Here is a 12681-nt window from a genome sequence, read left to right as displayed (position 1 = left end):
TTGGATAATTTCACACAAAAAGGGATAAATAAGATAAAGAATGGCTCAGTATCAATACTGTGACTTCAAATATTTTAAATAGAATATATTATACTGGTGAAGGGAAAAAATTATGTCTGAAATAAATATTAAATGAGATATTTGTACACTATGCTAAACATTAGAATGAAACTATTTATTCAAACATGTTTTAAAAATTATTACAATAATGGAAATTACAAGATAAAAGCACTAAAAATAAGAAAATCAACCAGTTACATGAGCTGACCAAAGTATGATGTATTTCTATATCACTCACTCACTAAAATACACACACACACACACACACACACACACACACACACACACACACACAGAGAGAGAGAGAGAGAGAGAGAGAGAGAGAGAGAGAGAGAGAGAGAGAGAGATCCATACAGAAACCAAAGAGCACACACTCATAGCCGTGGCCATGGGGTGGGGTGGGGGGGGGGGGGGGGTTGCACACTCACATGAATAATGAATATGCATCATTGAGTGTGAGAGGGGTTGTACTTAAAATAGGAAAAGAATGGTAGGGTATAACATGACATCTCTATGCTGTTACACGTGCCTATGTGCCATCATTAATCAGCTTCCGGTGAATGGTTGACTTCTCTCATTTTTGTTCATTGTAACAACTACTGTTTTCCGAGGTAAAAAATGTGAGTATAACTGATAGTAGCTAATAGTGGTAGACACTGAACAATAGGTTTCTATCAAAATTCACATTCATTACAAATCACAGAAATTGTGTGAAGGAGGGCAACTGCACAATATTTGGCAATGGATGAGTCAAACACTCCATATTCACTTGCAGCAGTGTAGAATAAATTGCAGCATCATATGTTAATCACTCGAGAGAGCTTCTGAACACGGTTTAGTAATGTGTCCCCTTGTCTAATTATTTCTTGGTATTGCCAGTTCTTTGCATCAGGATGATCAGTCACAACAATGTTGCTAACTTTATCAATTTTACCATCAACTCTTCTGTCAGATATGAATCTTGATAGTTCTCTGTAAAATGACAGAAAACTATCAGTTTCATGAAAAATAAAAAACATATTTTGAGCTGGATAGTATGCCTGTAAAAGAAACACATCTGGGTCACACACCAAGCAGAAAACACACATTTGTTAGCAAAATACTCATACAGCCTGATAATCCTACTCATTTGCAAATGAGGAATACGACTGACAGGTGATAACTCAGAAAAGTGAATAAACTGTGCTTAGTCAAAATCCCAAGATGGTCAAAGGGCTCTGTCCATAACATGCCAAACATTCTCAAACAAGTGAGCATGATTATTACATGCATCTAATTAATTCATAAACAGTCTGTAATTAATTATTTAGATATCAGATGATGCAATTTTGTCTATTCTTCTTGAGTTTAATTTGAAGTTTAATTACAATTTTTGAAAGATGGAAAGTTGATGCATTTCTACATGTATCTATGTACCAGTGCTGTTCTCTTTATTCACATTACATATACCTTCAAGCTGACTGATCACTTTCAAGGTAAACTAGCCCAAATGGAATTATGGTTTCACGTAAGTGATCTGGTCAAAAAATTCCAGAACATTCTTAATTCAGCGCCAACAGTGTGTTGGAGTGAAATGCGGTTGGCATGTCTGCACACGCCTGTCTTCAATGTGTAACTGCCAAAAGTTTCATTGTTTTATGTCTGTTGGTTATTGTTCAGTGCCATACTGAGTAGAACATTGTATTGCACAGTTTGCGAATTTTGTGATGGCAGAGTTAGGGGAGCAATGCATCCACATTAAATTTTGTTTGAAACTCAAGAAAACCTTTACAGAACACACCAAATGGTGCAGGAAGCCTATGGTGATGAATGCTTAAGCTGTACTTGGTGTTATGAATGGTTCACATGGCTTAAAAATAGCTGGACAGAAGTTAACGATGGACCCTCATTCAGAATGCCCTTATGACGTCTAAGACGACACTCATTTCAGGAATGTCAATGAAATTGTGTGCGTCAAAGACTGACTGTCCAAGAGACTGCAAAAGAAATGTAACATTTCAGTTGGATCATGTCATGAAATCCTGACACAGTATCTTGGAATTCATCGCATTGCCACCAAGTTTGTCCCACGCCTCGCAAGTCAAGACCAAGAAGACCTACGCCTCTCAATCTGTGAAGAGCTTTTGGATCGCGCAAAAGGGAATGAGATGTTCCTTAAGAGAATCATAACTGGTGATGAGATGTTAGTCTATGGTTATGATGTTGAGACCAAGGTTCAATCTTCACAATGGGTTGGGGAGGGTTCTCCATGACACAAAAAAGCTCATCAGGGCAAGTCAAATGTCAAAGCCATGCTAACAGTTTTCTTTGGCTTTGAAGGATTAATTCATCATGAACTGGTGCCACAGGGGCAAACTGTTAATCAAAGGTACTATCAGGGTGTGCTGCAACGCCTGCAAGAAAATATGACAAGGAAATGACCTGAAACATGGTGAGATAATTCATGGCTCTTGCATCATGATAACACACCCCCACATTCATTCCTGTTGGTGCTTGACTAATGCACAAAAAACGAAATCGCTGTGCTCCTTCGTCCTCCTTATTCTACAGGCCTGGCCCCTGTGGCCTAATTTGTTATTTCCACTGTTGGAAACCCCACTGAAAGGACAAAGATTTGCAACAATAGACAAGACATGATATGATCCAGCAAGAGGTGTACCAAGACTGCTTCCACAAGTGGAAACTGCATTTGGAGTGGTGTATCAATTGTGAAGGAGAGTATTTCAAAGGAGATCATGCACAATAAGTAAGAGGGAAGAATAGAAAAATTTTGTGAATAAAGTTTCAGAATTTTTTGAACAGACCTCATACATTAAATGCGAACATTTTAGGCTAGGCTTTACTTTGACTGTTACTAACATTAAATGAAACAACAAGTTTACTGTTACCAGTCACTGTTTATCTCCACAATGTATTTCAACAGTTGAAACCTCCATCATCAGGTGGATTTACATTTGTTAGTATGACATTTGTGGATGTGTTGAGTTACAATTTTTTTGGAGGAACTAGTGGCACTGTCTAGTGGAGAAAACAAAACACTATTTCGGAACATTTTTTTGGTTTCTTTTGAAAAAAATTAAACGTATATCTAACAATAAACATAAAATAACTAAAATAGAGTACCTCCAGTGGTCACAGGTGTCTTTCACTGTGTTACGACAGCAAAAGGAACCTGTGACCACTGGAGGTACTCTATTTCAGTTATTTTATGTTGAGATATGTTTAATTTTTTGTCAAAAGAAACCCAAAAACATGTTCCAAAATAGTGTTTTGTTTTCTCCACCAGACAGTGCCACAAATTCCTCCAAAAAATTGTAACACAACACACACACAAATGTCATACTAACAAATATAAATCCATTTGATGATGGAGGTTTAAACCATTGAAACATGTCGTGGAGATAAATAAACAGTGACTAGTAATAGTAAACTTGTTATTTCATTTAAAGACCTCCTCATACATCATATATTTTTACACTTGTGCTCACGTTCCAATAACCAAGACAATAATATCCATTACTAGGTAAATATTGTATTAACTAATGAAACTATGTAATAATGTGTGGTAAACATAACAACTCACAGTTTAGTTAAGGCACAGAGTCTTTGATAGACATATAGAGAAGACTGAAAAGTCTGCTAGCTTTCAGATGAATACTTCTTCAGAGTTATAAAATACACTTACACACACACACACACACGCACACACACACACACACACACACACACACACACACACACACACACACACACACTTAGTTTGGGTGCACAGTGAAATACCACTTTGGGATGGATAAGAAATATTGTGTGTGGCATGTTCCTCACCTTGAGACATAAAAATATGTAGTCAAAGCCTTAGCAAAGGAAATGGTTTAGTTGTATAAGTCCAGGATAATACTGGTTGATTACAGAGGTGGATGGGTGCTCCCTTGCAACAGGTTCATGGGGATGGTAAGAAGGATTAAGGATTTGTCTGGATATGGCACAATAAATCTGTTTGTTGTCTAAGTTTTGGGATTAAAGCCTGTCTGTGAAGCAGTAAGACAGCTGTATAAGACATAAGGCGATGGTTTTAAGTCAGTAGGGTGTTGAGAGAGGTAGCGTTCAATAGCCAGACTATGTTCTTTCTGTTTGTCCATGATATGCAATTATGGCATTTGGAATTATATTTTGGGGAAATCAGCCACTGGCTAAAAAAGTACTGTGTGTACAAAAAAGAGCCATAAGGATCATGTGTGGAGTCAATCCTAGAGCCACATGCAGGAATCTTTTTAAGAAGCTTGAAATACTTACATCCACTGCGCAATATATATTCTCATTGATGTGCTTCATAAGGAAAGAAAAATCCATCTTTAAGCTGAATAGTGCATATCACAGTCACAATACTAGAAGGAAACATGATATCCACTATGAACAGCCAAATCTAAGTATGGTGCAGAAAAGAGTCCATTTCAGTGGCTGTAAGATTTTTAATGCCCTCCCTTCAAGAATTAAGTGTTTGATAGATGATGATCTCCTGTTCAAAAAAACCTTAAGGCAGTTCCTATTGCAAGGATCATTTTATACATTAGAAGAGTTCCTGAACTACAGTGTTTAACATCTCTTGTATTGTGAAATGCCCAAATTTGTGTTTGTAATACCGAATATTTTTATTGTGAACATATATTTTGCAATATTTATTTCTTTGTAACACTTATTATTTTGTAATCTTTATCTCTCTCTAAAATGTATTTTTGTAGTGGGACCTAAGTTACTGTTCACTGTTTTTTGTTTTGTAATCTCTATCTATATCTAAAATGTATTTTTTTGTAGTGGGACCTAAGTTACTGTTTACTGTTTTTGTTTTGTTTTATGTATTACCATAAATTCTGGCCAAAAGCTTGTAAAATTGACACGTTCCATATCCTGTGATACTGTCACAACATGGATCACCGGAACAAGAGATAAATAAATAAAAATAAAATAAATAAATAGGAATATTCTTCATACCTGCCAGTGATGTAGAACATGGAAGCAAGTTGAGAAAATGGAAGGAAGTTGGATGATATTCATTTGGCTACAGATGCCGCCAACGATAGGTATCAAACACTCTGCTTCAACAGAACTGCTGCACGCATTATTGGACAACATATATAACCCTTTCTTAGATTACTACAATGTTGTCTTGTTATTTTGGTATTTAGATTTCAGTAACTTACTAGATTGGATGAAAAGGCTATTCCTTTTCTGTCAAGGATTTCACATGTTTTGCCATCAGGACTGTAAGAGAGAAGGAGAACTGACATACACAGCAGGAATCAAAAAGTTATGCAGAAAATTTTAGTTTGCTATGACAAAGAAAAAACATAAACAGGCTCAGCTAAATTAAGCGCTGTTATATACACAGGCAAAAGCCTGTCCAGTTTTAGGAGGCTGATGAGATTTTCCCAATCAGCCAATGCTAGTGAATTCTCTTTATTACTTCCATAACCTTTTGCGCAAAGCACACAATACAGTGCATGGATAGTTTCTTTAAATCTTTACTTTTGAAAGATATGTTGACTGTGGTTCAGCTATCTGAGATATGCTTTTTTCTTTTTCTCTTACACACATTAGAGCAGACCTGGTGCAGTACTGTGTGATATTGACAAGTTCAATAAACGATTTACTTGTGCATTACTGAAGCGTTTTACCATGTGAAAACGATAGTGCCTAGCTAGTGCAAGCTTTTACCAGTTTTACAAGAGAGGATTGGTGGAAGTGGAGATGCACTTCATTGACCATAGTTTTAAATTCAATGGATTTTGTATGGCAGCATGTTAGTAATAAGTGAACTGTGATGCTAAAGTGTGCTGATGTTATACACTGTCATTTCTGTTTTGTCATCAAAACTCATTATGGAAGCAATGAGTCAGATGTTTTCCTTGGATGAAACCTGGACAGGCAGTAAGATACGCTTGACAAACACATTCAAGCAGATAGCATAACTGGTGTTACAATGTGGGGAAGCAACCCAGAGGATGACCAAAGCTCATATTATGTCAAAGAATGGGTTTGTTAGGGAAGGACAGCTCCAATTCTGGTAATGTCAACCAAGAGCAATTATTATGGCCAGGTGTAACTAATGAAATTCTGGGAAGTGATGCTTCTGAACACCCCATCTGCATCTATTATAGTTATGTGTAACATGTCACAACACAGTATGCAGATTAACAAAGTGGCATAGGCCCTCATATTCCCATTTAAAGAGTGCTTACAAGCCAATAAATAAATAAATAATCTGTGATGATAAAATGAAAAGAAAAAATGAACTACTTAATTAAAGCCAACAAAGCAGCTGAGAAGATGTGTACTGTCAACAGACATGGTGCCAGCAAGGAGTACAAAGTATCCCCCTTACTGCCCTACAATCCCAACTTGAATGTGATGGAACTGGCATGGGCCTAATTTATTATTTCAGAAAGCACAGAAACATTTGACATGACTAATGACTTCAGCTGCTTGTTAATCCTGCTTTTCTCTCAATGGCATTCTTTGATGGGTCACTAATTTAGTTGTAACGAATAAATTGAAATCAGATTTTTATTGAATTCCAGAAAGCAATCATTGGCAGCCTTTGATTCAAAGTTACATAATTTATATACTTATCTCCTTTAATTTTTCACTGTTTTGTAAGCAATACATAATTTATGGGTGTAACTATTTAGATGTCCACACCCGGTAGCTGAGTGGTCAGCGTGACAGAATGTCAATCCTCAGGGCCCGGGTATGATTCCCGGCTGGGTTGGAAATTTTCTCCACTCAGGGACTGGGTTTTGTGTTATCCTAATCATCATCTTTTCATCGTGACATGCAAGTCGCCGAAGTGGCATCAAATAGAAAGATTTGTACCCGGCAAACAGTCTACCCGATGGGAGGCCCTAGTCACACGACATTTACATTTTTACTATTTAGATTGAACCTGCCAGAGTGGTGATACATCCCACCCCAATGGAGCAGTGTGTATCCCTACTTCTTCTAGCTTCTGAATGATACACACATCTGAAAACCATAGAACAAGATGTTGTTGTTGTTGTTGTTGTGGTCTTCAGTCCTGAGACTGGTTTGATGCAGCTCTCCATGCCACTCTATCCTGTGCAAGCTTTTTCATCTCCCAGTACCTACTGCAACCTACATCCTTCTGAATCTGCTTAGTGTATTCATCTCTTGGTCTCCCTCTACGATTTTTACCCTCCACGCTGCCCTCCAATACTAAATTGGTGATCCCTTGATGCCTCAGAACATGTCCTACCAACCGATCCCTTCTTCTGGTCAAGTTGTGCCACAAACTTCTCTTCTCCCCAATCCTATTCAATACTTCCTCATTAGTTATGTGATCTACCCATCTATATGATACAAGATACCATAAGTAAAATCACAGATGTTGTGCAGTGCTGTGATTTTTATTTGCATATGATGAGTCAATGTCAAAAGACATGTATGTCTTCAACATGGGATGGCGATCATAGCAACTTTGCAAGAGAAAATACCTTCATGGATGCAGAAATAGAAGTTACAGGGTTCTCTGACCTGCCTGGAAGATTCACAGAATACTTAGGATTACATACACATCCAGTCACATTAATGTGACCACTGCCTACTTTCAATGTCAATGGCAGCTGGTGGCAATAGCAATGCAGAGTAAATACATGACAGTGGTGAATGATGTGCAATTGTTGAGTAACTGACCATCCAGATGAACCAAGGGGCTACCACAGTATCTCCTCCTGTGACTGTCCAGTGAACATTGCTGTGTATGAGCCTTCGCAGCAGATGCCTGGTTCATGCACCCATGCTGACTGCTGTTCATCCATGACGAACATTGGAATTTTCACACCAGTACCACAACTGGATCTCCACTGAGTGGCGACAGATGGCCTTCTCAGATGACAGATAGCCACTGCCATGTACAGTGTGAAATGTCTGAGAACAAACACCCTGCAGCAATCATCAGAAGGACCATTATGGTCTGGGGAATGTTTTTGTGGCATTTCCTTGGTGATTCTGTCATTCTGGAGTGCATAATGGATAAATACAAATACGCGTATATTCTTGGGGACCCATGTAGTTTGTTTTTCATCAGCACAATGGCATCTACAGAAGGACAATGCAACACGTCACACAGCTCGAGTGAATGTGCATGTTGTGAGTTTATCGTACTCCCCTGAGCACCAAACTCCCCGGATTTAAATACAATTGAGAATCTATGGGACTACCTTGATCATGCTGTTTGTGCCACGGATCTTTAACCTAAAAACCTAGCACAGCTGGCCACAGCACTGGAGCTGGAATGGCTCCACGTCTCAGTCATTACCTTCCAGAACCTTATTGACTCTCGCTGCATATCTTGCAGCAAGCCATGCTGCAAAAGGTCGTTGTTGAAGCTTTTGATAATTATTAATGTAACTGGGCTGTGTATCATGAACAATGTAGATTAAGCTGCGAAAACCAAACCAAATGTTCTACTGAAACTCATTTTGTGATTGATCTTCAGCACTGTCCCTGGATCTTATTATTTGTTTAATGATGTATATCTGAGACATCATTATATGTATTATTAATTCAAACTGTAATTTTTTGTGGAAATTTCAAAACTTTTTTTTATTTGGTGAAGTTTAAAAATATTGTGTGGCTTCTTTTAACAGCAAAAGAATTACACATGGAGTCCCTGGAAACCAATAAACAACTTATTGAAGGATGGATGTGTGTGTGCTAATACTTGCACTCAAAAGCAATTATTACCAAAACAAAGGTACTGGTGACATGCAGTTAAAGGTCACAGCATAGCATATCATAAAAAATATTTTTAAGATGATGAAACAGAAGCTCAGTGGGTGGTTTCTTTGGCAGATGGTAACTAATTGTGGTGGGTGACGGGTGACTATGCAGTGATTTGCAGTGCAAGAGTCAGTTGTGAAAAATATTCCTTTTCTTGCATGAAATTGTGCGTTGAGAGAGAAATGAGTTTATTTGAAGTAGGAATTTCCTGTGTTGGTAACTGTTGTGGATTGGAAGAAGTTTTGTTCCAGTATTACTATTTAAACCCTATGCGATTATTAACCCAAACAATGGAAGACAATTGCAAGGAATTTTTAAGAGCTTTAGTCATCAATTTCATGCAGAGCTGGAGGCTCAAGTTGGACCATTGGGTAATGAAATGAGACACTAAGGTACTGATCTGAAAGCAGTGTAAATTTTGCTAAGACAAATGTCAAAAATGTCAAATAGATACAACTATACTGAATTTAAAAGATTAATTATATTCTGACTTAATTAGAAATTAGCTCATATGTTAGCCTTAGGTTAAATGTTTCAGAACAATCTGAAGATTCAGATGAAGTAACTACCTCAAGTTCCACTGTAACAGCATTGAAGAAATGTATGAATGACTCGACTGAACCACGAGTTCAGTAAACTATAGAATTACCCATTAGTACACTTCATTTGTCAACTGCACTTGGAAAAATCTATTGTAGATATGGAATTGGTCTGGGAGAGAGTATTTAAAATGTAGTACACAACAATTCTGTAAACATTTCAAATTAAGTGGAATGGTTTTGGTTATCATGATTGATGTTAATTTGTTTGAAATGTTGGAACTTGATAGAAAAGTAACCAACAGTTAAACAGTAGCAGTAAGAGAAAGAACTACTAACGAAAAGAGAATTAGGTTTATACCTGATGATAGCTACATGATTCTGATTCAAATGTGAGACTTAACTCAAGTGCTTGGGTTTGCGATGGGAATTGTAATGAAAAAGGTAAAACAGGATGCATTATTAAAGAGAATCACAAGACCTTCACATTACACTGACAAGCCCCTTCAGGGAGTTCACATTATTCATGAATTTTTAGTTAATGCCTGCAAGTCCCCACGTCAGTTGTTCTTTAATTTTTTGCAGTTCGTTTTACATACAATAATCCTTTCTTCCTCCTACTTTGTATATTCTGTTTACACCTACATTTACACCTACATACGTACTGCACAAGCCACTGCACACTGCGTGGCGGAGGGTACTCTCTACCACTATCAATCATTTCCTTTCCTGTTCCACTCACAGAAAGAGTGGGGGAAGAACGACAACTGTCTATATGCCTCCATGTGAGTGCTAATGTGTCCTACCTTATCTTTGTGGTTCTACAGTCAGCTTCAAATGCCAGTTCTCTAAATTTTCTCAATAGTGTTCCTCAAAAAGAACGTCACTTTCCCTTTAGTGAATCCGACTTCAGTTCTCAAAGCATCTCTGGGTTCACAGTTTTTGTTTAATCATCACATAACTCATGCTTGACTACAAGTCCTGTATGATACAAAATAGTTTTTGCATAGTCATCACATTTGGTGACAAATCCAGGAACTTGGTTTTTGCATAAGCATCACATCTCATGTTTGACAAATCCTGGACTAGGAAAGAACGTCGCCTTCCCATTAGCGCAACCCACTTCAGTTCCCAAATTGTCTCTGTAATACATACTGGCATCTTGTTCATACTTACTGGGATAACAAATATAGCGGCTTGCTTCAATGTCTTTATTTAACCTGACCTAGTGTCTTGAGTAGTAGTCAAGAACAGGTGAGACTTATGTCCTGTATGCGGTCTGCTTTACAGATGAATCGCACTTTTCCTAAAATTCTCTCAATAAACTGAAGTCAACCCGCATCACACCAGGCTTCACATGCTCATTCCATTTCATATCACTTTACAACATTATGCCCAGATATGTAAACAATGTGACAGTGTCAAACAGGACACTATTAATGCTCTATCTGAACATTAAGGGTTTGTTTTTCCTACTCATCCACATTAACTTAATTTTTTCTGTATTTAGAGCTAGCTGCCATTTATCACACCAACTAGAAATTTTGCTTACATCATCTTGTATCCTCCCAGTCACACAACTTCAACACCTTCCCACACACCACAGCACCATCAGCAAACAACTGCTGTTTGCTGCCCAACCTATCCAGCAGATCATTTACATTTATAGAAAATAATGGTGTTGCTATCCTATTTCCCTGGGACACTCCCAACGATACCCTTCTCTCTGATGAAAACTCACTGTTAAGGACAACATACATGGTTCTACTACTTAAAAAGTCTTTGAGCCACTTACATATCTGGGAACCTTTTCCATCTGCTCATACCTCCATTAACAGTCTGTAGTGAGGCATCATGTCACATGCTCTACAGAAATCTAGAACTATGAAAAATTGCCTGCCAAAATCAAAGATACAACAGTGACAATGTTCTCAGAAATTGCTTGTCCTTGCAGATAGGATTTAGAATAGGTTAATATTAGTAAACCACAGGAGCATCCAAGGAAAGGTTCCAGAAATACTATCACTTGTTGGAGTTTATAATGCTCAAATGGTATTAGGAACAGAATGCTGGTTAAAACCAGAACTGAACAGTAGCGAAGTTCAGATTGGAATATTTATCATAAGGATAGGTTTGTTATCAATCGTGAAGTAAAAAATATGATAATATGTAGCAAGGTTCCACAGATCCTGAATGCCTTTTAATCTGTGTGAAGTTAAGCATTAAAGGTGGGTCAGAACAGTAATCAGACACTTTTATAGACCGCTTGGGTTAGGAGGTGTGTTGGTAGAGTGCATGTGCAGCCACATCTACATGACTACTCCGTATTCCACACTGAAGCACCTGGCAGAGGGTTTTTCATACTACATTCACACTATTTCTCTACCGTTCTGCTCTCCAACAGTGTGCAGGGAAGACAGACACTCAAATCTTTCTGTATGGTCTCCGATTTCCCTTATTTTATTACAATGATCTTTACTCCCTACATAGGTGTGTGTCAACATCTATGGATTTATTGCAGACAGACAGTCTTGTGAAGTACTTTTGAACACTTTTCCAGAACTGTCTTGAGCAGCCAGTTCAGAAGCCCACATGCAATGAAAGTGCCTTAGACCTTGTAGCTACATACAGTTTGATCCTTATTAGTGGTGTCAGTATAGTGATGGTTATTGACGATCAAAATGTCATCAAAACGAGCATGGTTACTGAAGTTAATAAATAGGTCAAGAAGTCTAGGAGAGTGTTTCTGTTAGAAAGAGCCAGTTCTCCTTGTGTCCATGCACAACAAGTACAATTCCTAGCCACACCATAATGTGTATAAAAATAAATAAATAAAAAATCTCAATAAGATCTCAAAAAATACAAACAAAGCAGACAGGAGTAAGTGAGAAAGCACAGAAACACCCCCCCCCCCCTCCCCACCACCCCCAAAAAAAATTAAATAAATAAAATAAAATTTACCCAACTGTGGTGCTACTAAGGCTGGAATGAATGTAAAATATAACCAAGAAGAATAAACAGACACTAAAACCTGCTATGCAGAGTTCTCACTATGTATAAATTTAAGAGTTTAAACTAAGGAGCACACATAGGATAAAAATAATTCACTTCTTATTACAAGCTGTGTCAACTCAAAAATGAAATGATGTGTTTTGATGTGCTGCTGCTGGGATGGAAGCTACCATGCAACTGGAATTACATGGAGAGGTACTTGGAAGACTGAGATAAGACAAAAATACACTCCTGGAAATGGAAAAAAGAACACATTGACACCGGTGTGTCAGAC

At 37.8% G+C, this 12681-nt stretch overlaps 1 protein-coding gene across 2 annotated transcripts in view; it reads right to left on the bottom strand.

The window, feature by feature from the left end:
• Positions 1–474: 474 nt before the first annotated feature.
• LOC126473820 (26S proteasome non-ATPase regulatory subunit 6-like) overlaps positions 475–12681 on the bottom strand; it is a 163803-nt gene continuing 151596 nt past the window's right edge. The window contains exon 8 of one of the 2 annotated variants that reach the window (XM_050101136.1): positions 475–1032. In XM_050101136.1, the coding sequence (XP_049957093.1) occupies positions 858–1032 (175 nt within the window). In that variant the 3' untranslated portion in view covers positions 475–857. The remainder of the gene's footprint in view (positions 1033–12681) is intronic. The other variant, XM_050101137.1, reaches the window with a different exon arrangement.

The sequence above is a fragment of the Schistocerca serialis genome, chromosome 4 (genome assembly GCF_023864345.2).
Source record: "Schistocerca serialis cubense isolate TAMUIC-IGC-003099 chromosome 4, iqSchSeri2.2, whole genome shotgun sequence".
Classification (NCBI taxonomy): Eukaryota; Metazoa; Arthropoda; class Insecta; order Orthoptera; family Acrididae; genus Schistocerca; species Schistocerca serialis.
The sequence above is the reverse complement of the archived record's forward strand: the minus strand, read 5'-3'. Positions and strand labels throughout refer to the sequence as shown.